Genomic DNA, 27767 nt, shown 5'->3' with positions numbered 1-27767 from the left:
GAGCCCTTTACCAAAAATAGTTTATTGCACAAAACTTTTAAAGGAATTCCCTATGCACATAATTTTTATAATCAACATGCTTTGTATGATCATAAACATTAAATGTACATAGTGTAACTCCTCCAGCCCCTGGGTTATCCATTCAAGAACATGAAATGATTAACTTCTATCTTTTACAAATACAGCCTAAGCAGACATTACTGAATGTCATATATGAAACAGAACCATTTCATTTACAATATCCAGAACATCCTTCCCTTCCCTAGAAATCTTGTGCATCTGCATGGGAAATGAGGCTGCCCAAGACTCAGGTGTTACACATAAGTAAGAGACAGAGAGATGCTGATGAGCATTAGTAATTCCTTTGGACTGTAATTCCTTTCACATGAAAATATTTAAAGGCTCTGGTCACAATAAGTCACATGCAACTATTCCCACTTTCCCCACAAGGTTAATAAACGTACATCACAATCTTCTGCGTCACCAGGAGTGAATCTGTCATCCTTAAGTTAAACTTACATTGATAATACTGTCTGTCCCCAGCACACCTTTGATGTCACAGCTGGCACTGAAGCACCCATGCCACTGCAGTTCTCTCCTCTAAGGAGAAATACATAATCCATGAAATTATGAACACCAGAACTTTCATCCCTGATATTACTTTACACATGTGAAAGTCTCATAGATTTCAGCTAGGATATTGCCTGAATAAACAGCATGGGATCATTATATGAGAGGATAAGGGGCTCAGCTGATCCCAATACAGTGCACAAATATTTCCAAGAAATCTGGAAGACAATAGAATGGAGCATTATGCAATGTTCAGCAACGCCAGAGACTCAGTAACATTTTTCTCCACTGCAGGGTTTGCTGGTCTTTGTTGTGATTTTTTTGTTTTAATGCACAGTTACTCAAGAGTCCTCAAAAACTCAACAGCATCTGAAAAAGTAACACTGCAGCATTTACCAGCTTTCAGCACTTGGGACCATTCTCACATTGCAGTGACATTTTTCCTTCATCAGTAAGACTCGGTTTAGTAGGTAGCAACTACTGAAGAGATAGACACAGGAAATACATTCTATTGCAGTGCTTGAAAAGGGAAAATAAAAAAATCTTTAAGATATTATTCTTCAGATTCTCCTCTGATATATTTGGCAGTGCTGTGACAGGCAGAGGGGAGGCAGTTTTCCTTTCTACAACTAGTTTGTATTATTGCCTAGACAGCAGAGACCTGAAGCTTTGCAGACCAAGCATGCTCAGGGTGAGGCTTTTTAATAAAACAGCAACTACTGCTCTGGATAACTCGGAAACTTAAGTGATGAGCTTCAAAGAAAAGGCCTTGCTATTATCACACGCCGCTGCTCCTTCTAGAGGACTTCCCAATGACTTAGTACCTCACCAGATTTAGACCCTCAAGTCTCACTGTCTGTCCTTCATTAAAGTAAATGACATGGTGCTTTTGTTTAGAGAAAAAACACAGGCTGAATATAAACACAAAAATACCCGGTGTCCATCCAGGTACTTCCAGAAGCAGGTGGGTCACTGTGGGAATCTAATCTGTGCACAACAGCTCCCTCACCTTGACAAGGGAAACACATCTAAGGGAACTGGACTGTACAAGCTCAGATGGCTTCAGGAGCTAGTGAGAAATGCAGCAGAGTGCAGAACTGATACAAAAAGGAGAGCAGACATTCAGAACAATTATGCAAGTTTATAACAATTCTGGCTTATTTGATACCAGATAAAAACCTTTATCCATACAACTGTTGCCAAACTTAAGAGATTAAAACATAACAGATTCTTAACTGTAGGCAATGTATTTAATAAAGTGAACAGCAACATTAACGCTGCACAAGTATTATTTTAAATCCTGGACATTTGGTAGTTTTTTGTCCTGAATATATTATTCATTAAATAGTTTTAATTTTTTCTTTAACAATACTGAGGTGTTTTTTTTCTTCTTTGAGCTTAATATACAGGCAACTTCAAGAACATGACAACATGAGATAATCAGTACCATTTACTCTACAAAGTAGACTGCAGCAGTATGCAGACACTACCATGTCTAAGCTAGTCAGTAAAGCTTTTGACTTCTCTTTGAATTGTTTGGTAGATCTGTAGGATGGGCACCTAATGCCACACAAATGCATTTTTTCCTTCAATTCCAAACCCCTGACTGTCAGCACCACTTGACTTTGATCCCAATAAAATGTAAGTCAAAATCCAGTAGCTGAAGGGCATGAAATCATTCATTATAAACCCTTTAAGTGCAAAGTGTTCAACTGGACTAGAGCTTAAACTGGTAATTATGAGAAATCAGACTTTAGATAAATATAAGTGGGTTCAGGTTTTTTTCTTTCTTTGTTTATTTTTTGTCTTACTGCTAAACAAACTGCAATATCCTTCCTGTTCCTCCACAACAATCAAACCCATCCAAAAGCAGAAAGAGTCTCTTTGGAAAAATACATGAACTACAATTTTTTTCTTCCCCAGCCACTGAATCCACTTGTACTTACTCGATTTTTTTTTTCAAACACCAAACTATAGTGGATATAAGTAACCTGTTTTCTTTATGTTTTAAAGACAGAAACATTCTAGTACAGGAGCTGCTACTAAGTCTTCCAAATAATGTCCCGTGTATTTTGATTTGTGCTTTAGAACTCAGCACACTTGGCAAGGCAGGACTGGATTTTTGAATGAGGAGAGTGTGGGCTTATCACTCACTACAAACCACTTGGAGAATGGGACAAAAGGGGAAGGAATCTGAAATGAGCTGCTTTAAAAATCACCTGGTCAAGGTGCTCTGCAGAGGGGCTGCCACAGTACCAACACTTCCATTCATGGTGGACACCTTGTAATAGAGGGTGCAAAAAGTAGGGCAAGTGTGTGGGGAAGATAAAGCTATTAAAAATAATAATTTTATAGGCATTATAATTATGTCTTTTAAAGTAAAAATAATTACATTTCTGAAAGCTCTGGCTTTAGGAGCCAATTTCCGTAAGACATTCGTACAGTATGTCAAAAAAGAGCAAACTTAAATGTAACATTAAAACAATGACAGTAACAAAACCCCTCACGTCAGCCTTAACTTACAGTATACAAGCATATTAAACCAGATATTCAAAGTCAGAAAATTATGATCTTTTTCTTATATATATATATATATATACTTTTTTTTTTTACACGCATACTTTTTGAAGGGTGTCTGTCTACTTCAAAACTTGAACTAAAAAGGTGCAAAGTGTTTGTGCAGTGAAGCAAAGCTCACTACTGGTCTGCAAATGTAAGATAAAAACTGGTACTTCAGAAAACATCCCAGGCAAATCTGCCACAGACACCAACTGCTCTGCATGGCTCGTCTTTACAGTCTTGTTTCTTTTGCCATAGGTCAGAGGTCATCTTCATAACTGGAAATAACTTACAATGAGGTTTTTTTCTCTTTAAATACAGATATCTATAATCTGAACTTTGAGATTACAGGAGGGAAGAGAGAGAATGCTCAGCACATCCAGTTCTCAACCACTGCTAACGGCTGGACATGAGAACTTATTGGAATTTGGCTACAGCCAAATATGGGAGAAAACAACACATCCCTCTCCCCCCAAATAAAAAAAGAAAAAACCAAACACAAAAACCTAGATGTTACAAAATTAACAATAGTTCCTCAATAAAATCACCCAGATTGAACAAATACAGACCTGGAACCAGATGCTCCTCTTGACCTCATTTTAAACCTTCATGTGAATCTCTTACTAAACCCTCCACTGAGCTAGATTCAGCACTTGGCAGTCCCCAGCATGACAGAATTATTATGGCAAGGTTTCAAACAAACCCTTGGAATAGCACGTTCTGCATTTACTATTACCTCAGTTTCTCATATCTGTGCCTTTTGCTTCTACAGGCAAAAGCACAACTCTGAACACCATTTAAAAAAATGAAATAAATAATTTTTATAAAGATTTGTTTATATAGTTAAAGCAGTAGGAAGAAGGACAACTGATAAGGAGGTTATAGTGTCAAACCTTCCTTGTCATTAACACTACAATTCTCTTTCTTTTCATCTACAGGAGGAATCTCCTGCTGGTCTGATGCAGTTGCAGGACTGGTAGAACCAAGGTCCATTAACTTCCCCTCAATCTGAGTCCACGAAGACATTGATTCATGTACTGTGATGGTGTGTTCCTCCATCTGACGCTGAAGGCTGTCCATTTCTTGCCTTTGAGAACAAAAAAACAAAAATTAACGAGCAGAAAACTAAAAGCTACATGCACGATCAAAAGTTTACTCTTCTGATTCCTGATATCTACTCCAAGACTACCTGAGATACAGCTGTATACAAGAGAAGGAAATCTACAGGAAGCTTAGGAATTGTCTCCTTTAATTGAAGAGCAAAACAAATACAATATGCTTAATTCCAAAGTTAAGGGCCAACAATGCAGCAGCTCCTTTGCTGCACACACTCATTGCCAGGGATGGTGCAGCACTGTTTCCTCAGGAAAGGCACTTAGTGACTGCAGCCTGAACCACAGTGCTCCTGCAGGTATGGAACAACAACACCATGGGAGGCAGAGGGGAGGAAAGCAGCATGGAAAATGCTCTCAGGCACGTGGTGTGATTCTTGGGGTTGCCCTGTGCAGGGCCAGGAGCTGGACTCAATGATGCTTGTGGGTCCCTCACTCCCTCAGACATCAACTGAGGTGGTAAGAGTGGCTCAGTTCTCCTAAAACCTCAACTCCCCATCTCCCTGAAGTTGTGGCTTTCCTGTACCTTGCCTCACATATTTTTGCACAGGCAGTAGAGACTTATTACCACACCCACTGCAAGCAGCCTTTCTGATGTTGGCAAGAGAGAAACACCAGCTTTTCCACCAGCAAAAACTAGAAATAGTTGTTTCTGGTTTGTTCTGCTGTGCACAATTTAGGATGGACTTTTTGTCTAGTTTATTGTAAAGTCTTTTTTTGCCATGGTAATGGCCATATAAGCAAGCACTTACAATGACAGAACATCCTACTGTCCTAAATATAGTCCTAATAAAAGAATTCATTTTCCAAATCCTTTTTTCCCTTAGGCTGGCAGCTGGTTTCCTGGAAGCATTTTTAAGGCTGTGGTTGAAAATAACATAAATAAATAACTGACTAAGGTCCTACTTTAATTGCCGGAGACAGCTGTTCAGGTTTTTCAAAGGCTCCTTGCTCACAGCTGTTGATGGTTTCAGCAGTTCTTCCAGCAAGGCAGCAGGCACTGGACAATCAGGAATCTTGACTGGAGTCACAGGATTGGAAGAGTTGTTCTCTCCTTTGAGTTCCTTCCTCTGGTTAAAGGAAAAAAGTCAGAAATACAATTATTTCATCAATGTAATTTTTACTACCTAGAAAGAGTCTCACATCACACTACTGGTACATATCTGCATTACAGGGCAAGAATCACAGGCACATTCATGGTAGGTAATTTAGGAGCATTAACAGACTATTTTCCTGTGTGTTCTTCCTATTTAAATACCTTCTTCATCTTGCCATGCTTCAGGTCCTGCTTCAGTTGCTGGTTCTGCTGCAGCAGTGACTTCATGCTGTTCTTCAGTTCAGTCACTTTGGCCTGCAGCATAAACTTATCCTTCTGAGTCACTGACAGGTCTTCCCTCACCATCTCCAACTCAGTCTTGATATTCTAAATGAGAGGAAAATCAATGTGAGATAGAGAAACAGTATAAAAATTCCAGCCAATTATTGGTTTTATAATTTTTTTTTTTTTTTCAGTTTTCAGGGGAAAACCATCATTCCATCAGAAGCTCCACTGGCTGCAGATTAAATACCTGCAAGACAACTTGCATCCCTTCTAACTCCTTGTGGCTGCGCTGTTCAGTCATGTCCAGCTGCTGCTTGAGTGTTTCAATTTCTCTTTCTTTCCGTTCTACTTCCCACTTGAGGTCTTCCACCTACCAGGGCAGATAAAAAAAAGTATCTTTAGAATTATCTACAGGTGCAATCAACCAGAAAATCTAAAATATATTTTTATTTTTCATGAACCATTCCTGGTTCTAGGAAAACCTATCAAAACTTCATTAAAAATGCTGAATTAAAGACAAACAAAGTCATACAGTGCAATATCAACAGGGATGAACACAATCAGTGTTCACTTTTTACCTCTTGGCTTACTAGAGGCTGTTCACTAAGCTTGTCATCCAGGTTCTTCTGCAGAAGTTGGAGCTGAGACCTGGCTTCTGCCAGCTCTTGCTGAAACTGTGACACCTCCTGGGAATGTTTTTCATCCTCTGCCCTGCACAGCAGGATCAACAGACACAGCAGTTACTCAATCTGTCCTTTAAAACAAGTACTTACTGGGTTAGCCTTGTAAGTGCCATGACAGTGCATGGAACTGGTTAGTTATAGCTTTGACTGAAGACTTTGCCAGCACATTCACAGCAACATTTAAATCACAGGAAGAGTTTATGAAACAGATAATTAAAGATCGAAAAAAACCTTTAAAGATTCCTCAAGCACTGGTAACAGTCCAGCTACAAGCAACAGATTATGCAGTAAAAAAATCAAACCAAAAACCTGTCAGCAATTTTGCTTGATTTTAGGAGGAATAGGGTTAACCTTATATCCATTCTCACGTAGGTCTGACAACTTCTCACAATTTAAGAAAACATCTTTTATACAAGCAAACAAATTGAATTTTAATATATTGTGGAATATAGTCAACAATCAAATTAATCCTCTATGTAGTTTGTCAGGGATGTGAAAGAGATAATAACAGGATATATATGAAATGCTAATCCTTACCAGTAACATGAAATAGCACAAGTCTGTGTTGAAAGTAGAAAAAAAGCAGATGGTGAAGCCTAAATACAGTGCACTTCATCACTGAATGATGGAGAAAAATGCAGTCCAAAAAGCATCTCACAGTCAGGCTCTGAACATTCAACATAACCCACTCCAGAGGGGCAAAGCCGAAAATCCACTAAGGTATGGCTTTTTTTTGAGGATTTAATTACTGTTCTCTAAGAACCTTGTCCAAGAACTTTACTTACTGCAGTTTGTCCACCTCAGCCTGCAGGGCCTGGACGAGCAGGTCCTTGGCATGGAGCTCCTTCTGCACCTCGCTGAGCTCCAGCATGGCCGCCCTGTGGTGCCGCCGGTTGTGCGCCGCGTCCGCCTTGGCCGCTGCTTCCTGCAGGGGAAAAACAAAAAAAGAGGCAGTTTTATTTTGTTTTATCACTGTAGGTGAGCCAGACTAAAGCAGTACGAAACCAATCAAGAAGGAAATCGTGCAGCTGTTGACATTTTCTGTCTAAAAAACTTGAGTGCTGGTGTCTTTATTGATGCTAATGGCGATTAATGACGATCTGTAATTATAATGGGAGAAGCCTGTTTGCCAGACTGCTGCTTCGTTGTGAATTTTTGGATGGTGTATCATCAAGAGGTCTCATGCATTGCAAGTCATAATGGAACTTTCTGGATAGTCAATGAGTATGACTAACACAGGGCACAACAGAGAAGACATCCCTGACCTTTCAGCCATCATGACAAAGACCCTGCAAGCAGCAGTCTGTTATAAAAGCATAGATTTTGTTTCAAGATGCTTTTAAAATACATTTAAATCACCTTCTAAGCAAATAAATCAGAAGATAAGCCATTACCTGCTTCTGAAGGTCTTTAACTTTTAACTTCTCTTTCTCTAAGGAAGCCTGTAAAGCTTGAATAAGTTGTTGCATTTGCTGATCCTCTTCCTCTTTCCGCTTTAGAACTGCCTGAACCTGTAGCACATCATCACAAAAATCAATGCACATTTTGTGTGGGCTCACTGGAAGAAGAGGCAATACAAACACAAGCCAATGCAGGGATTGCAAAAACAACTTGCTGTCTCTCTGCTGTTCACTGATCACTCTTTCCACCCTTTAACCTTAAAGCTGCTGTGGTTAAATGGCAGCTCGTTGCCTACGTTCCCATTTGCTTATACCCCATGAACACACTACTATTGGCATCAAAATTGTCCATCTCAATGAATCTGTATGTAACACAGTCTGCATGTTCCAACTACCTAAAGTGAGCCACACTTTCACTACTGCAAATATTATAGTGCCACTCTGATAATTTGTTTTTCAAAGGAAACAAAGTCCCACTTCTGATCTCTGGTTTAGCCCCCCCATATTGCTGCTGTTACATTGGAGAAAATGCACCAATATTGTATCATATGAGCTAGTTCCTTTCTTAAGTTGTTAGGTCAGAAAGTCAAATACCTGCAGATTCAGCTGTACCAAGTCTGCCTCTCTCTTTGCCAAAGCTGTTTCGAGGATATTGTTGTGCTCCCGCAGAGCAGCGTTGGACTGACTGAGACCTGTCAGTTTGCCACGTTCATGCTCCAGTTCCAGGGCCAACTTCTTATTAATTTCTTCTAAACGTTTTATCTTCTTCCTGAAGCCTCTAGATTCCTGAAGCTACAGTCAAAGAAAAACACAAATCAAACAAACATAACCAAACCACTCCAGTCTACTACATAAAAAAAAGCTGTGAGTTAAACTCATTAAATGTCTTGCTTTTCCAGAATGGGATTTCTTTTCTCTTTTCTTTTAACATTTTTTTAATGAACATTAAATATAAGTTCACTTTGACATTTTTTTTTGTTGGAAGACTAAAATGCTTGCTAGAAAGCAGAATCCAGGAGTACTGTTTAGGTGCAGATCAAGAGTAGTCGATATATATAATTTTTTTGAGTAACTCTACAATTGAACACCACCACCCTGCCCTCAAAATCACTGGGGATTCATGACTCCAAATAGTTCCAAAAGGTAATGATTCATGCATCCTCACTGTCTCATGACCAGACACAGCTGGTATCTAATACAGGAACTATTTTTCTCTCTCATCCTTTTTCCCTATACGACAATGACTCATGAAACCACGAAGAGCCAGCACAAGGCAGCAAAATCTGCAAGTATCCCTGACATGATGTTTCCTATCTAAGATTCTGATTTCCTGCACTGTTGGAATAAAATCACAGTACTAAAATTTCTCCCTCTCTCCCAGGCACTTTATACTCATCTACCAAGCAAATTCAAGCAATCACCTCATCCTCAAGTTCCAGCACTTTCTCTCTGTACTCTTCAAGCTCCTGGCTGGTGAGTGAAATCACTTCTTGCAACTCCTTTTCCAGCATCAACTTACTGCTGCTCACAGCTCGCAGTTCTGCCTTCAGAGCTTGAATCTTCTCCTAAAGACAAAGGGATCACAAGTGTGGTTAGTGCATCACCCATCTACAGGATTTTTGCTTTGGTTAGAAGCCCACTTTCCCCAGCAAATAGTTAATGAGGTGCTAGTGTTTAATTTAAAGGTCTTGCTCAGAGCTTTCCACCCCTGCATCCAGCTACTGCTGTTAGTGTATTTGATATCTTGCTCCACTGGTCCAAGGAATTGGAGCTTTCCCCAGTAAATTAATTTTCTTATCACAGCCATAACATATATGAATAAGTTATGGTTACCTTGAAAAACTTTTAACTCAAGGAGTTAAATAAGAAAAAAGCAATAAGACTTAGAATTTTGGAAAATCTTCAGATGCTGATCCTTTAAAAAAGAAAACAAAGAAAAAACTCCACCAAAAAACCCAAAACCTAAAACCAAATCAACAATAAAAATTAATCAGGAAATCTAGCACAGAGGCTTATGATCCTCTTGAGGTCGGATTACAATTGGCAATCTGAAAGATACAAATAAAATATAAAAAAAACCCCACCAACCAAACCAAAGCCTGCCAAATCACCTCTCTCCAATGTAGTTAAATTCTCAGTGCTCAGAACACTGACACCATGTTATGATCTAGCTTTATATTCCAAATGTTTTCATCACTTCAGGGTAAAACAGTATTTCAAGACTTCTATTCAATAACCAGCTAGCTGTGTCTCTGCACAGTGTCCCAGGACACCTGCACACCTGAGCAATCTGGTCGTTTCCCCCGTCAGTGATCTGTGCCTTGAGCTTGCTCAGCTCTGCCTCGGCTGATTCCTTGGCAGTGAGGGACTCCTGGAGCCGCCGGCTCAGGATGCCCACAGCGTTCTCGTAGGCTTTGTGCTTGGCTTTCATCTCCTTCTGGGCACTCGTCAGGTCTGACCCCAGGCGCTTCATCTTCTGCTTCTGCTCTGTAATGGCCCTGCAGTGAAAGGAAAAAAAAACAGAAACTGCTTGAAAAACAGCACTAAAAGATAATTTTTGTCACACGGCCCAACAAAAACCAACGTTTGCTTCTCTCCCTTTGTCCCAGAGTCACCCCCCTCATCAGAGAAAGCCATCAGGTTGGCAAGACAGTACCTTGAAACTCTTGATAGCATTCTAAGAAAATACATATGGGTAATTAAGAGGTCTTTGTCAGAGTTATTAAAACACCACCATGAAGAAATATATTACTACCTCTAAAAATAACACTGAATTTAGATTAAGAATCCAATCTAATCTATGATTCTTGATGGATATGTCAGATATCATAAAACCCCTGTGATCACCAGTGGAAAAAAAAAGAATGATTCTCATTAGTGCCAACATTCTAGCCAGTCAAGGCTAAAATTCAGTGAATGGTAATTAGGATTAGCTCCAATCTGTATGTTGTATGGCAGAGACTGCTGGTTAAAAGCATAAGTGAATCAGAGAAGATGCAACTCCTGTGTAGTGTACAGCCAACATTTTGCCATGAGTCTATGTGAATTTCCCAAAGGAGAGACTAGGGAATAGGAAAAGAGTGATTGCTAGAAAGGTGAGTATGAAAAACAAATGCTGTAGTTATTTGTCTGTGCTAAAAGAACACTTACTTTTTTGCTTCTTCTTGCATTTGCTCTACTTGTTGTTTTAATGCCTGATTTGCCTCAGCAAGAGATTCCATTTGTTCCTTATCAAACTGCAAAGACTTAAGAGGAAGGAAAAGAGGACCCATGAGAGCAAGAACAAAAGCGTGTTTGCTGTATGTTGGATAATAAAAGAGTAAGCACAAAATTTCAAAATCACTTTAATCTCTAAATATAAATTGTTCCACAGTTCTCCGTGTTCTTTCCCTTTCATTTCTTCTTTTGACTCTTCCCTATGAGGGCACCACCATAACATGTATGAACAGAGTTCTAGTCTGGTTTTTGCTCTCAGATGGAGTTCACTTTGGGACCAAGGAAACTACTTCCACATCACAGCTCTATCACTCCTGTGGTCAAGCAGTCGTGTATTTACAGAATTTTGGTAGGTAAATGCTCAAAGCTCTACAGAATATTAAGTATGTAAACAAGAACCTTGTCTTGTAGGTGATCATTATGCTTATTTCCAAAGTTAACAGAAGTAACACTCTCCAGTCCAAAGCTTTCCACCTCCCATACCTGCAGGCGTGTTTCCAGATCGTCTCGTTCTCTTTGCACGGACTGAAGATGATTCTCTATTTCCACCATCTGCTGGTGAACCTGAGATACTTCCTTCTGCAGCTTTGAATGTTCAGATTCGAGCGACTGTTTTTCAACTTGCATTTTCAGCATCTCTTTTTTTATCTCCCTCAGTTCCGAGTCCAGCCGCTTCTTTGTAGCCTTCAGTTCGCTGATGAGCTGGTCCTTGGAACTGGCATCTCTCCGATAAGCCTCCACCATGACCTTGGGCACAGGAGTTACAAGAGGACAATGTCACCTCTGTTACAGCCTCACAAATTCATGACAAATTTAGTGGAAAGTATTTAGGGATATCCCTTTAGTTTGGGGGAGGTGTGTCACACAAACCAGCATTAGGTGCTGTAACATATTTACTCTGGTTCAAAGACTTTTGTGTAAGCTCAGATATCAAATAACACTCTGTACTAGGAGTTCATCAAAACCCCCACCTCTGAGTGTTCATGGCAGTTTGGGATACTCCTCTTCACATTCTTTATGGAACTGCACTAATTATGTGCCATTTCTAAAAACTAAACTAATTGTCAAAAATTAACCATCCCGTGCACACCACTAATAACTTTTGCCATGACAAGAGGGCTTAACTGTGACTGACAGTTTAAACAGCCTTCCCAAACTTAAACCTAACAAGCTAAAACAAACTTTGGCACTAGGTTAATAAGCAATCAAGCAGTAAATTAATGGTGCCACCCTATAAATAAGACACATATACGTGCAACACTAATGACATACAAATTTTAAATGAGTGTTTCAAAACTGTGTAAATTCAAAATAAAATTTTAAATAAAGCACTTAATTTCCATCTAATTACTGAAGCAGCTACCACCTTTCAATGCTGCAAAGAAATGTCAACACTTGAAGATTTTCATGAGTGCTTTTGCAAAAGCAAACCTAATCAACAAACTAGAGAGAGATTTTCTATGGTGGATCATTTGGCAAACTCCCAAAAGTTCTATCAAAACATGAATTGGTGGATCATCTTTTATGTTTGTTACAGATAGAAGTTCAACTGTAAATTATACAGTTTCTTTATTTCAATGTCACATAGTTCTTTGATAAAGAATAGATTCAAATATTCTCACACTCCCCCAGAAGTACATGCCTTCACTGTAAAAAGAAGTATATTCCTTGGTTTTATGTCTCTGAAATTTCTTTGCTTTTGCTTACCTTCTGCTGCAGGAACTGTTCCTTCACTTTTTGAACCTGTTTTTTGAGATTGGCATTTTCTTGTTGCAGATTTTCCACCTGCCAAAGGGGGAAAAAAAGCAAACACTGCTTTACATGCCAAATGTCATATTCTACGTGACTTCTTCAGTGACAGCATCTGTGCCTTGTACCAACTGCCCAATCTAACAAGGATCCTGTTTCTGACTAAGTGTCTCAGTGGTTGGTAACACAACATTTTATACAGAAATACATTCACACAGGTCACCACGTAGCTGTTAACCCTCAGGAATGCACAAAGTCCCCTTATCCATTGCAGTTTTAGTACATGTCATTAGTGTACAGATGTTGTATCTGGATGGCATCTGTTCACACATTCATGACCAAATGAAGAAACCAGCTGGTTCTTTGAAGGAAAAAAAAACATGTTAAATATACTTGCATCGTTTTTCAATAATTCCATTGGTAATACTATCAAGCCCCATTATTATCTTCAAAAGAAATCTCTAAAGATTGCCAGGAACTCATTACTACCAGTATTCAGTAAGAAAGCTCTTCCTATGAAGCTCTGATGCTCTAAAAGACACAGAGCATACACAACTACAAAACTAAAGTGTGAACAGAAGACTCTCCATAATTTAAAGCAGACAGAAAAAAAATACAGATATGCTTTAGGCTTGTCCTTGTTCAATGACTAGAAAAAAGCCTTGGGTGACTTTGAGAAAACAAGCCCTGGTGAAAAGGCACAATTAAATGTGACCAAATTACTGCATAGGAAGGATGTTTGGCTTACAGTGCCACAGAAGAAGAGAACACTAAAAAATTACATCCCAAACTGTCACCTGTACTCAAAATTCTTGTGTTTTAAAACTGATAGATTTCAGAAAGATGGTGGTTCTTGAAAACAGACAAAACAAGACTGATTAACCTCAGCTTCCCATCCTGTGCTACACAAATGCACAAGCACATATAGATACCACGGGATATTAAACCCTAAGGTCACCAGTGATGTAACAGGATACAAAGTGTCACTCTACAAACAAGGAAAATGATGGAACTGATTAAAATACCCCCCTTAGCTGAACCCCACAACTACACAGGGACACAAACTCACACGTACCAATCTCCTCTCATGGCTCTACCACGTGTCTGTGGCAATCCTTCCCTGCAACAGCTACTTTAAATAAGGTACCCTTAGGGATGCACTACCTGGCTTGTCTTGACTGCCATTTCTTGCTTCAGTTGTTCCAGGATTTGTGATGTGGCTTCTGTTTCTTCTCCAAGGCGTGTGGCTCCTTCGTCCAGCTGCTCTTTACTGGCTTTTGCTGCCTGCAGAGCTACTTCCAAGACAATCTTCTCGTTCTGCAAATACTGGATGGTGTCATCTTTAGAAGTAGCATCATTTTGGAACTCTTCTAACCTGGCCTTCAGCTCATCATACTGTGTTTGCAGGTCATCCAGGGACTGCTCTTTGCTGTGCAGTGTCTCTTGGGCCAGGGTCAGTTGCTTCATCAGTTCCAGGTGCTCTTGCTGTAAAGATTCGAGCTGCAGATCCCGCTGGTGCAAAGTCAACTTGACCTGAGAAGAAGTGTTTTAAGATTAAATTAATCCAAAGCAAAGGTTGTCTTTGCAAATGCGCTCCAATCAAAGTCAAGCATTTTAATCAATATTTTAGCTTCTAGGAGAAAATAGCAGGAGGTGAAAATATTTTTTAACTTTCCTAGGCCACTTCTATTTTCTCTATTAATTGCATTGATTGCCTTCTACAGCACATTATCTTCAAAATATTCACTATATTTAAAATTTTTGGTTGCAAGATGTGTCCATAGTAGATATTCAGGTAAATTCAGCATTATTAATGATAATACTGTATCATTACATGGAATGTTGTACTGAGCTGTCATGTCCTTCATCTCATTCCAGCCCTTGACATATTGCCACGTTACAAGGTTGAAGCAGGACTCTGTAGTGAAGTGCAGATTTATCATGCTCTAAGTGTAAATGTATATAATGATATCCTGACTGCCTAACAACTTTGAACATGGATCTGTGGTTCTGGTCTATACAATAATCACATACTGAATTCATTAAAAATACCCAGCACCTGCAAGACAGTAGTTCTGAAATTTTAAAAAGATACTGTTACTGTGATGGTTGAAAAAAAAAAAAAAAAAAAAAAGCTTTTCACCTGAAACAGAGTGACTTTGATGTGGACTTCATTTTTGCAGCGATCTTTCACATTTTAAAAAGAAGTTTAGAGCTCAGCATCTATTTACTATTGCTTTTTCAGCCAAACAAGTATTTCCCTTGAAACCCTTGGGAAGTTGATTAACAACAGTCTACCTGTCCCAGCTCATGTTCCAATGTTGCTGCAGAATCAGCCATTTTCTGAAGCTGTTCTTTCTCATCCTCAAACTCCTCTAGTTTTCTCTGCAAGTCTTCTTCCACCATGGTTTTAGCCTCCTGGATCTGCATGAAGGCAGCTTCTTGATCTAACATGTCAGCCTGCACAGAAAAAGCAAGGAATCAACTTCTACAGTTTCAATGGAGGGGGAAGAGTGGGGAAAAGAAAAAAAAGTAGGAAAAGAAAAAAGTAAATTATCAAGAAAATTTGTAGAGGAAAGACAAGCACAGATAATTCTGATGTCTGCCTTACACACCTCTATCCTCTTACTGAAGTCACCCACTCATATTCTTAAGACACCTCACAATAACAGTGAATGTCTTGCATATTTGTGACAATCTGAATTCCTATTAAATAACGCCATGTCCTTTCTCAGTTGATGAAACAAGACTTAAAGAAAAGGAATCTTTATTAAAATTAAGGTGTTTGGAAAAATTCTAAAGCAAAAGGGATTCCTGGGATGCTGCAGCTACTCAGTGTAGGGACTGAGAGGACACAAACTCCTGTCATTTACACAATGTATCAGTAACACTGGCCATGGGGTGCTCCCACTAACCTGCTGCTTTGCTGCCCTTTGAGACTCAGAAGCAGGAATGTCACTGAAAAAATCAGTGGAATTTAAGGTTCTAAGAGCTCTGAAAGTGATTTTACCCCACTTTTCTTACTGGAGGGCAAGAAGGACAAACCTGATTACTGAGCAATTTCACACACTTAAAAAGCACATTGCTGATTTAGATTAACTTCCAGTTAAGTTTTCTCTTGAAAAAGTTCATGAATGGGCAAATGACAACGTTTACATCTGAAAATGCAAGTATCACCACTGAATGGGAAATATATGGCCTTGCTCTCTATTATTATTCATAATGCCATGCAAATTTATTTGTTCTGAAATATCTACTATTTTTATAATGCAGCATTTTGTAACATACAATGTTACTTTGTTGGAACAGCCTTGAGTTTGCAAAACATAAATACACAGCCTAGACAGAACATAATTCAGGAAAACCATCCACAGCCATACCTCAATATTCTGCAGCTGTGCTGCAATGCGTTCCTTTTCTTTAATGGATCTGTGCTGGGTTTCAGTCAGCTGCTGAGACAGAGCCACGTTCTCTAGCTTGAGATGTTCCAACATACCTGCTTGAGTCATTTGCCCAGCCTAAAGGAAGGAAAAAACAAGTCACAGATTAACAACAACGGTCAAAATTTGGCCAACGAATTTAAGGGTTTCAGGAAAAAAAAAAAATCACATTAAATCCATGTGTGCCTTATTTCAGGCACTTTTCATCCACAAAGGTAAGTGCTTTGGTTAAATCTATGCCTCACCATTAATGTGAACTAACACCTCAGGATGAAGAACAAAGCATGACCTGGCCCCTTCTCTTCCACCTGAAGAACACACAGGTTGATCCCCTAGCCTGTGCTGACCCCGGGGTTGCCCCAAGCCAGGTGCAGCACCTTGCCCTTGGCTCCCTTGAACCTCAGGAGGTTCCCATGGGCCCACTTCGAGCTCGTCCAGGTCCCCCTGGATGGCATCCTGTCTTTCAGGTGCGTCAGCAGCACCACTCAGCTTGGGGTCACCTGCAAACTCGGAGGGTGCACTTGATCCCCTCCCTGGTCCCACTGCAGACCCCTGAGGGGCACCAATGTCCATCTGAGCTGCTGATCACCACCCTCTGGATGTGACTGCCCAGCCAATTCCTTATCCACCAACACTGAATCCATCTCTCTCCAATGCAGACAGAAGGATGCTGTGGGGGACCATGTCAAAGGCTTTACAGAAGTCTAGTTAGATGACACCCATAGCCCTCCCCTTGCCCTGGTGCAGTCAGTCCACTGCAGAAGGCCACCAGGTTGTCCTCTGGATAAAAACACAGAAAGGAACAGATTCCCAGTTCTCCAGGTGCCAGTGAATCACAATACCTGTATATTGGCCATCTCACTCTGCAGCCTGACCCGGGCCTCCTGTGCCAGCACGAGCTGCTGCTGGTACCAGTGCCGCACGTTCTGGAGGGACGTGATTTCTGTCTCCGATGCCTTCAGCTTGTTGGTCAGTGTGGTCCTTTCCAGCTGCACCTTCTGCAGCTGGTTCTGTAAGGAAGCCAACTGCTGCCTCAGATCATGGACTGGAGAAACAAAAACAGAGAACTTGGACTAGAGCATCCACTGCTCTATTTCCCTGCACAAATTTCCAAGGATTATTGCCGTGTTCACAGCTCCTTTTTTTTTTCCTTTCTTTTTGAACAACAGCATATCTGCCTAATTACATGAAGACTGGCTTTTCCTGCAAAAGTGTTAGAATCTGAAGTATCAGGTCATAAGCAGAATAAAATTAAACTAAATGAATCACTTCTGTAAGCATTCATTGTTCCTTAGAGGCAGAAAATATGAACTAATTAAACATCAGGAAGTAGGTGTCCTGTAGAGTCATCCTTACAAATCACTATTTGTACACTTTTCTAAGAAAACAATTAGGGCACTGTCAAACAGTGACTGGACTAAATATTTATGCCTCCAAGCTGGCAGTGGCAGTTTGCAAACTGTGGCACATCTGTGACACAAAATAAAACCCAATAATTTTAAATTCACACCATTTTTTTGGCATGACATCAATTAAACACGACTTAAAATTTCTTCCTCTTCCTGGACTTCAGAATTGTGTTGAAAGAAAATGATTTATGGAATAACAAATTTTAAAGATTGACATTTACATCACCCCACCTGTGCTGTCTCTGGTGAGAACATTTTTTTGCATATCCTCAACCTTCTGCAGGAGTCTTTGGTACTGCTCCTCTGCTAACTGCAAATCATTATTTGAAGAAGCCAAACTGGCATTCTTTGCTTCCAAGGCATTTTGCAGGTCAGCCATTGCTCGTTCCAGATCCCAGCAAGACTGCTTTAATGTGGCCACTTCTGAGCTCAGAGATTCCTGCTTCTGCTGGCTGCTTTGGCTGTGCTCCATCTGCGCCTGAAGCTTCATGTTCAAAGCTGCAAGTTGGGCTTGTAGCTCAGTCTTCTCTTTGAGAGCCTGAATGTGTCCAGAAAAATCAAAACAGAGAAGTCATAAGAGAAAATACACTAATGGCTGACTGAAAAAGATGCTAAGGCAAAGACCACTTGCTTGTAAGAAATTCTTTTTTAAAGTGACATCTCACCTATCATGTATTTCAAATACCTGAAAAGTCAAAATACAGAGGAAAGCACAGACAAGACATACAGCATTGTATGACAGTAATCACATCAGGATTTTTAATAATACACATATGTCTACACTTTAAGGAAGAATGCTTTCTAATATGTGTTATACCATCAATTAAAACAAAGAGAAAATACAGTTACATAGACATTCCCAGCACTGCTCTGGATTTATTGTCTCTTTCAATTTGACTTTTTTAAAAAACATACAAAACCACCACTTTTTTTTTAAAGTAACCTTTGAGGGGTTTCCAACTTTATATTTACCCTCTTCAGCATCTGCACTGGGTTTGCATGGCAAGGTTTTGGCAGTGGGGTTCTACAGGGCTGGTCTCTGTGAGAAGCTGCCAGAAGCTTCCCCCATGTCCAACAAAGCCAATGCCAGCTGGCTCCAAAATGGACCTGCCACTGGCCAAAGCTGAGCCCACCAGTGACAGTGGTAGTGCCTCTGCTATGAAGGATTTAAGAAAGTGAGAAAAAAAAATAGCAGAAGAACAATAGCAAAGATAAGAGTGAAAATATGTGAGAGAAACAGCCCTGCAGACACCAAGGTCAGTGCACAGAGGAGGAGGAGGTCATGGAAGACTGATTCCCATGGGAGGAACTTGGAGCTGGAGCAGGGGAAGAGTTTAAGGAGTCCTTTCCACGAGAAGAAAGGAGCAGCAGAGACAACTTGTGATGAAGTGACAGCAACTCCCATTCCCTGTTTCCCTACGCTGCTGAGGGGGAAGGAGAGAGAGAATTCAGGAGCAAATTTGAGGCTGGGGAAAAAGAGGGGTGGGGGGAAAGGTGTTTTTAAGATTAGTTTTTCTTTCTCATTACCCTACTCTGATTTGATTAGTTATAAATTAAACTAATTTCCCCAAGTTGAGTCTCTCTTGCCTGTGATGGCAACTGGTGAGTGATCTCTCTGTCCTCATCTCAATCATAAGCCTTTCACTGTATTTCTTCTCTCCCCTGTCCAGCTGAGGAGGGGACTGACAGAGCAGCTCTGGTGGACACCTGGCATCCAGCCAGGGTCAGCCCACCACAGCATCCTTGTGAAGTGCCTTATTCAACAATGTTTTCACAAAACACAATTCCACAAATAATGAGAAGGAGGTTCTTGAAAATTAATTTGAACTATTAACGTGATTTGCTAAACAGAGAATTTCAAATTCATTTTCTACCTGATTAGCTTCTAGTGAGAGTGCCTCTAGTTGCCCTTCAAGTCTCATCTTCTCCTTCAGAACCTGCAGCATTTCATCATGAGTTCCTGCGACAGAGCTTTCCATAGAAACACTGGAGACAGAGACAGCACATACACAGTGCCAGGGTTAGAATACAACTCATCTGGTTGAAGAACAGTTTAACTGAAATTAAGAGGGACTAAGACTATGTGTGTGACTTAGACTGTAGGACATTTTTTCTGGCTTTATACACAGACCACAGTGTAACAACCTTAGTTATTAAGAGATAAAAAAATTATATTCATGTTAAGGTTTTATACTTTAGTGTCCTGTATTTGCAGCAACTAGAATCTAGTGCATTTGTTTTTTAGAAGTGCAATGGTTGACTTCATTAAATTCTGTATCTGCATATCCCATTTTAAGCAGACAAGTGGACATACTGGGAGCACAAAACCTCCACAATTATTGTCCACAACTGTCTGCTTCTGCGTGCCCAAAAAATACCAACAGCTACTGCAAAAGAAGGAAGAGCAGGTATTTGGTGTAATGCCTAACAAGGGCCTCCCTGTGACCACTCTTACCTGCTGGAAATACTGTCTCTCCTGCTCCGTACTTCCCCGTTAACTTCTTGCTCTTGGGCTTGGTGCTCCACTGCCGCAGCCTGCAGCACCTCCCTGATGGAAGGGAACTGCCCCATGGCTTCAGGATGGATCTTCTGGCCATTTATTGTATATGGAGCATCCTGTTTGCTTTCTGAGTTCTGTAAACTGCTGCACAGCCCTTTCCCTGACACGCTGCTGTAGGTAGAGCTGTCACTCTCATTTCCATCCAGCCTCATTCCCACTTCGCTCCCGTCGATCTCTGAAATGCTGTCTCCTGCCAAGGAGGAGCTCTCTATCCGATCATCCATGTCAGAGGGGAGACTAATCTCAGAAACAACTGATGTTGGACCACTTCTGCTTTGCTTCAGAGTCCCACCAGATAAATCAGTAAAATTCCCAGCAGTGTTTCTGGCGTCTGAATCTTCAGTTCTGTAGTCAGCCAAGGACCGGATCTTACTGGACTTGGATTTTGAACTTTTCCTCTCTTTTGAGGATGCTGGAAGTCCCAAGCTACCCAGCTTTGGCCCCCTGGGGACACTGGTCCGCAAAAAGGAGTATTCTTTTGTCATTGCTACAGTGCTGGCTCTGGGCAGGATCTCTGGGTTTAACATCAGCTCAGGATCCAGGGTGCTGGAGGGTCGGTTTTTGGATGTGGACTGACTTGACTAAAAGAAGCAAAGAGTCAACAATAAATTCCAGAATGTTAACTTTGAAGGAGCATCAAAGCTTTATTTTGCTCTCAGTTAAGATGTAAAGCTCTTACATTTCTACACTGGTATTAGATAGACAAGTCCTTTCATAAACAAGGTAAATTACACCAGCAATCAACCCTATCAAGGTTCTGTATATCACGCTGAAAATGTTCAAGGTACACTCCAAAACTGAAAAATACAGCAAAATTGAACATTTAGGTTACTTAAGTTTTGTGTTTGGTTTTGTCCCCCCTATTTTAAGCAGCACAAAATGGTATGTTACTGATGAGGTAAGAGAACCAAATTTTGCCTGTCAGGAAGAAAAAAACCTGCTTTCTCACATTTGAGGAAACTACTGAATGGTTTCATTCAAAGCACAGAAAGGATAAAGTTTTCAAGCTTCTTCACAAAACACTGAATCTAGAGGATCTGTTGTGTGGTACTCACTCTTTCTTGATGTCTCTTCACTCTGTATTGTTTGAGCTGTTCCTCCAGACGCCTTCTTGCCTGAAGTCTGATTTGTTCTTCTTTCTCCAACGGCAGTGAAGACTCTACTGAGCCTGTAAGTGAAAGGTTTTCTTTACAGTCAAATAGAAAATGCCAACACAGGCAAGTGTGATGCAAAAGGTAAAAGCCCCTTCTACCATCAGCAACATGCGTCATGCTTAAGCAAGGAAAGAAAGAAAAGCCCACTGACATGCACCTCAAACCACCCCCTTCAAATACAGACTTGTGTAAGCACTGATAAAGCTTGTGGACTTCCACTGCTCAGTTTGCAAATGCTGTAGTTTCTCCACATACATATGACAAGAGATTATACAGCAAGAAAAAATTTATTGCTGTCATTTAATCTCATCTGTCCTGCATTTCTGACAGTACTAAAATTATAAAACTAAGCAAGACCTATGCAGTCCACTCATTCCCTACAAGTCAGGGAAGGATGTTCCCTAGATACATTTGCTTACCTTTGGTTAACTCACATTAAATCTTTCCCATAGTAAGGCTTTTTAAAAACACTATTTCAGAAAACGCCCACAGCATTAGACACCTTATTATAAAGGCTTCCCCTTCATTGCTCTTCCCTCTTTATTACTTAGCTTAAAATCCCTTGGTTCTGCTGTTGTGTTTTTTTATCTTTAAATGTCACCTGTTACTCCTAATAATCAGAAAGATTAGAAAAGCTTCAGCCCCAGAAAGCATGAGTTCCCCTCAGCATAAGAGCCATCATCAAATGGTAAGGCACATGCCTTAGCTGCAGCAGAGGGTGGTTTACTGAAAGAAAATGAATTGTAGTTCTAAGTAAAAGCTTACTGCAAAAATGAAGTTTAGTTCAAGCTTAAATGATGTTAGAGGAGTCCAGAGCCAGGCTCAGAGTAAACAGCTTTATGGAGCAAGAGAAAGCAGGGGCACCACCGTAAACAGATGCTTACACAATTCAGTTTCTTGCATGGGAAGACTTAGTTTGAGAGACTGCAAAGCTTCTTTTCTAAGAACTATGCCCTCAGCACTAGTTCCCTGAGACTTCCTTAGGCTGTCATGGAAACCAGTCACACCTGGGCATGACTCTTCACCCTGCTCACAGTTGGTGGGGTCAAAAGACACAGGAGAGTCAGGGAAGAGCGACTCTGGCCCATTCTGGCAGGTGTCCACTGTGCTGTTCATCTCCAGACTTCCCTCCTCGTTTGGCACTTCGTTGATGTTATTACTGGTAGCTGGAAAAGAAAGTTTTATTGAGCCACCCCTTAAGCCACCCCATTTAGCTCCACACCTTCACCCAAACACAATGCTACTGCTATTGCCTTTAAACTGTAAGAATGTGGAAATCACTGCTGACAGCAACTGGCAGGAGAAATTTTATAAAGGACTTTTAGTTCTCTATTTAGAAAGACCAGAACAAGCACCTTTCACTGCTTTCCCGTGCTGCCTTCAATCAGGACCTCAAAAGTGATCATATAAAAATATCTTCAAAACTTCACGTAGGTTTTTACATCTTATTAGGTTTAGAAGCATGAAACACTGAGTGTAAGTAACTGAGGGGCAACCTACTACAAATCAGACTCAGCAACTGCAGGCCTGTGCTGAATGATTCAGCTGTTTGATATTCTGCTGGGCACTGGGGAGAAAGCATCCACCATTCCCACTTCCAGCCTGGGCCAAGCAGTTTTTCAATTTTAAACTGAGTTTACATTTTTTTCAAATGGGATGTCTTCAGCAAAAATACAGCAGCGAAGCTCACATGGATCAAAATAATAGATCTACCAATTAAAATCTACAATTAAAATTAAAATCTACCAAGTAAAATGCAATTCAAGAACCACTTTAACACCAATTTTATCCCCACTTACTAATATTAGATTTTTCTTTTCCATCAGGAAAAAACGCATATTCAAAACCAGTTAAACATTTCACAGGTTTATACTTTGGATTTCTCACACACTTCTACTTTGATTGGCTGGCAACTACTTACATTTATGAACCTGCTGTTGCAAAAAAACCCTGTGTATATCTAAATTAATTACTATAGATCTCAAATGAGCAGAGTACTAAAATAACCACTGCCTTTCTGTTCATTCCCATACTTTGTACCACTGGAGTAACTGGAACTCACTGGAATAACACATAAGACTTCATTATTTTTTCTAAAAGGTGTTTGAAAATATTTTACATTTATGATCACAAAGTATTTGCAAGTGCAAAAATCAAATTTTCTCTTCCCATTTTTCATCTCCTCTCAGAGCTACAGACTTGAATAAGCAGTTTGTATTTTTTTTAAAGTCTGCTCAAGGAAGATATGAGGGGAAGGAAAAAAACCCAACCTAGAACTGAGAAACATATCCTCCCAAAACAAAGTGTTTCTACGATGATGTTCTGTAGCCAGGAAGTTGATTACAAAGATTCAATAAAACTTTAATTATTGATTTAGACTAGCCCACTAACCTATTGCTATTAAACTTTTTCTCCCCATATAATGAATCGCTGCAAACTTCTGAAAGCAAAACCACCACTAAAAAATAAAGCTATTATCAATCAATGATGTATGTGGAGAACATTGAAGTGCACCCTGAAATTAAATGAGCCACATGGAAAAAAGTACAGGTAGGGGGGTAGGACCTTTTCATTGTTTTCCCTTTCCTTACTGAAGAAAGCAGAAGGTTTCCTTTGAAGTGCAGTCAAATTTCACTGCAGAGTAATTTGAAGAGGAAAAGCCAAATTCCCACCCCTGAGCATTTGTTCCCACCTCTGCAGTGTCTCCTCCCTTCAGCAGCACAGCTGTTTGTACAGTGACCCAGCACAGAGGGAACTCAAGGAGGAAACCCAATGGGGGCAAAAATAAAAAGCTTTCAGTCTTGGGCTGCCAAAACCCATAAACTCTCTAAGATTTGAATCAAAACACTTTTGAGTATCTGATTTGTCACGCAGACAACATTTTCGGGCCACTGTAGCCTGAATCAGTTCTCTGATTTAGATCACGTCACAAAAACACTTACCGGCACAATGGAAAGGGAGGGTGCAACGAGTATGTAAAGGAGGACAGAGGACAAGACTGCTTAGTAATGACTAACATTTTCAAACTAAAAGATGGTCAAAACCAAAATTGAAATAGAGGTCAGTGCTAAGAATAGCCACAAGAAACCAAAAATAAGAAGACAGCTCACACATTCAGAAATATTGTTTCTGCCCATGTCTCAGACACTGCAGCCAGTGCTTCATCTGGTTTACTCTTTATTTACAATTTTTTCTTCACTACTGCCAGTGGTATACATACACAAAAGAGATGCTGGAGCAAAATTCTGGAGGAATGGTTTCCTGGCAACTTCCTGAGGCCACGAGACACTCAGAATCTAAACACTACTTGAACCAAAGTAATTTAATTGCATAGAGTCAATACAGCTGCGGTCTTTTTAGAACAGCAGAGATGCAATTAGAATAAAAACAGTAGGAAGACACACTACCTATTTGTAAGCCACAATTCAATTGTCCAACACAGGAGAAAGCAGGGACAAGTGATCTCCAAGTTCATAAAAGATGAATCAATCATCACATAACTCCACTCTGCCAGGCTGGTAATGGGCAGTGTAAGAAATGTAAATAAAGTCTCAGGCCTCCACTCTCTTGCCAGGGACTGGATGACAAACCTGTGGTATGAGAAGGCTGCAACTTCCTCACGTCACCATCCTGCACACAAGGAACCTTTTGTGTATCCACAGAGCCACAGGGAACACACCCCCTCCACCCACCACCAGCACACATCCTCACACTCCGGCCAGGGAAACAGGGAGACTCCAACTCAGCCCAAGGAAAATGTTTTCACAGTGAAAGCACCTGAACACTGCAATGGGTAGAGGGGCTGTTGAACCTCCCTCTGCAGAGACTTCCAGAATTCAACAGGACAAGGCCCTGAGCAACCTGATCTTGCTCCAGAACCAGGTCTGCCCTGTGCCTGAGGCTGGACTAGACAACCCACAGAGCTCCCCTCCAACTCAAGTTTGATTCTATAACCTACTCAGATCAGTGGTCTCTCAAATTTCTTGTAAACAGCTGCATGATTATTTTATTATAGAGCTTGTGTACATATAAAAGTTATTTTGAGATAATTTGGAGAGTACATGCCAGCATCTCTCTTCCATAAAGGGAAGTTTAGGGAGACTTTAAAAGAACATTTTGGGTTTTGCCTAAGCAATTTAATTTATTAGGAAAATTTCTTTTCCCAGAATAAATTATACCAGTCATGAGCTTCCTCCATAACAATAATTTCAGAACTGCTGGTTCTAGATAATTTCAGGTGTACACTTTTGGAAACACTATCAGAAGACAGAGTAACACCCTGAACAACAAATACTCAACTGACAGCAAACAGTACTTAAGTTAATAGTTGGGTTTTGCTTTTGAAAGAACAAGTTCTACAACAAAAATAATTTTCCTCGTATACAGAACCTTCACCAAACTCGCTTAAAACTGCTGTACAAGAAATTCCTGACCTCAAGGAAAAAAAGTCCTTCAGCATCACCTGAACAATAAAGTGTGACTGTATAAACGCCTGGGTTAGTCTAGGAAATTATTTGATGTATATGAAATAACTTACTGTTAATTTCATCTGTAATAAGTGGCTGTGACTTGGCTTTACAACCCAAAAGTTCTTCAGAGCTGCCAGGAGCCCCATTACTGCTCCTGTTCTCCAGGTGAACATCCTGCTGGACAGATGAGGAGTCCATGGTAAAAACGATCCAGATCCCTGGAAGGTTTTTCTTCTGAATAATTTGCCACCAAGTGAACTACCAAGTCCTGTTTCTCTCCATCAGCAACAAGGGCACCCAGGTGTTCCAGGGGAGCACAGTCCTGGGCTGTACAGCTGCTGGTGTGCAGCAGGCAGCTGCCAACCCCAGATCAGGAGAACAGCTCGCAGCCAAAGTCGGAATCACCAAGGACCTGCATCCTCTAGAAACAAAATTTACAAACATTTATTAGAGCTTTGAAAATATGAGATAAAAATAAAGCAGTGCCCACAGATTGCTCTCCAGCTCAGCTTTGACACACAGAACCAGGACATGGGGTGATAACAGAGCCAATGAAATACACTCAAGAATCCAGCTTTGGGGATAAAAAGCGATCTGTTTAACAGTTTTTTTAAGGTCACTTTTTTTTTAGTACCATTGATACACCGCATAACAATGCATGAAGATAATATTTAGCAGGACAGCTCATTTAAGATCACTGTCTCTTAATGGAAATGCCTCTTTGGCCTCTGCTTTAAGAAGCAAGCCAGTATTCAGAGCAGCGTGTTGCTCTGTATATGACAGTCTGGACTTTCATACCATATATTTCATTTTAAGGACCTACTCCCATTTAAGTACAGCTAGAATGCAGTACAGAATTCAGAGTTTTTTAAAAATTAAATTACATCATTACTGTTTACTTGACTGCAGAATGATGAGTATGTATCACTGCACAGAACCTGAACTACTCATTATAGCACACACTGGCACTCAGAACGTGGGCTGGGCTGCAGTTCAACACTGCCTTCTCCTATGACCACTCAAGAGGAGGATTTCCAAACACAGTTTATAGAATTTTATATTTATTTTCCAGGCATTCAGATTTAACCCGTGGGTAAAGATCCAGCCAACTAATAAAATCTGACAGAAACTGTTGTATTGTACACAGTCCCTTCAAGTATTTAAATTTTGTTCAAATAGTTACTGACAGATGAATTCAGATTACAAAATGCTATGGTTCTTAATTACTAAAGAAACCTAAGAAACCCCTGGTTAAAAAAAAAAAAAAAAAGAGGGAGCTGTGGGGAGAATGTCAAGTCAGGAATATTTTGATTGCATTTTTACATGAACACAAACACTTTGAGCCACATTCCTTCCACATTTCCAGAGAGTACTTGTGTAACTGCTACTGTGCCACCCTGCCCTGGTCACCCAAAACACCACCACCATCTCCCAAACGTTACTGAAGCCGCAAACAGCTCAGGGCACACAGGAGAACACGGTGATGTAGGTGAGCTGGGAAGGAGCCAGAAAACATTTCCAAAGGAGAAATCTCCACAAAGAGAAAGAGATTTAATACCTTCACTGCGATTTGTTATTGATTTTTAAAGACTTTCAGTATAATAAATCTCACAATAAAACTTCCAGGAGAACTGCCGTTGTACAGCAAACAGACACCACATGACAGGTCACCAAGAGGAATTACAGACAAAAGGCAACCAAGGTTTTGACTGCTCGCACCTCGGGAAAACCCCACCAGCACGAGATGGTTTGTTATCCTTGTCACAAAACACATTTTAATAACCGGGCGATGGAGAACAGCTTTCACCTGTACATCCCACTCCCGATACCAAAGACTCGAGTATTTCGGCTTAAGAATTCTTTTGTATCCCTGTGTTGCGCACAGACAGACAGACAGACACACACACACAGATGCAGGCACGCCAACCTCACGGGGGGGTGGGAGCTGCACGAAACCCACCGATTTTGCTTGAAACCCCCCAAACCGAGAGGGCACCGGGGCTCGGTCACGGCCCGGGCGGGTGCAGCGGGAGGCCCGGGGCCCGCAGCGCCCGGAGCCGGGCCGGCGGCTCCCGCTCCCCGCCAGCCCCGACCGCCCCCGGGCCTGAGCCGGCCCCGGCCCCCC

General features: G+C 40.7%; 1 protein-coding gene across 2 annotated transcripts; it reads right to left on the bottom strand.

The window, feature by feature from the left end:
• Window positions 1-27467, bottom strand: GOLGA3 (golgin A3). 2 transcript variants are annotated; one of them, XM_027689595.1, is made up of 24 exons: window positions 27450-27467; window positions 25711-26063; window positions 22058-22339; window positions 21075-21187; window positions 19915-20600; window positions 19334-19445; window positions 17691-17997; window positions 16893-17095; window positions 15991-16128; window positions 14909-15070; window positions 13775-14143; window positions 12569-12646; window positions 11345-11608; window positions 10796-10890; window positions 9927-10143; window positions 9067-9210; window positions 8240-8437; window positions 7640-7756; window positions 7031-7170; window positions 6141-6273; window positions 5810-5932; window positions 5500-5664; window positions 5148-5311; window positions 1-4216 (listed from the first exon to the last, which is right to left on the bottom strand). In XM_027689595.1, the coding sequence occupies exons 2-24, from the start codon at window positions 25838-25840 to the stop codon at window positions 4009-4011; spliced, it is 4548 nt and encodes a 1515-aa protein (XP_027545396.1). In that variant the 5' UTR covers window positions 25841-26063; window positions 27450-27467; the 3' UTR covers window positions 1-4008. The 2 variants fall into 2 exon arrangements, with proteins under 2 accessions (XP_027545396.1, XP_027545397.1); XM_027689596.1 differs by having other exon boundaries at window positions 22181-22339.
• Between the last annotated feature and the right edge of the window lie 300 nt (window positions 27468-27767).

The sequence above is a fragment of the Neopelma chrysocephalum genome, unplaced genomic scaffold (assembly GCF_003984885.1).
Source record: "Neopelma chrysocephalum unplaced genomic scaffold, ASM398488v2 Primary Assembly neopelma1_77, whole genome shotgun sequence".
Lineage (NCBI taxonomy): Eukaryota > Metazoa > Chordata > Aves > Passeriformes > Pipridae > Neopelma > Neopelma chrysocephalum.
The sequence above is the reverse complement of the archived record's forward strand: the minus strand, read 5'-3'. Positions and strand labels throughout refer to the sequence as shown.

Coding starts and splice junctions, on each gene's coding strand:
- GOLGA3 (XM_027689595.1), bottom strand. CDS start 25,840: ATGGACTCCTCATCTGTCCAGCAGGATGTTCACCTGGAGAACAGGAGC. Junction 16,129..16,892: donor GTGAGATGGCCAATATACAG/GTATTGTGATTC, acceptor TCCTTCCTTTAG/GCTGGGCAAATGACTCAAGC. Junction 9,211..9,926: donor GAAACGACCAGATTGCTCAG/GTGTGCAGGTGT, acceptor CTTTGTCTTTAG/GAGAAGATTCAAGCTCTGAA.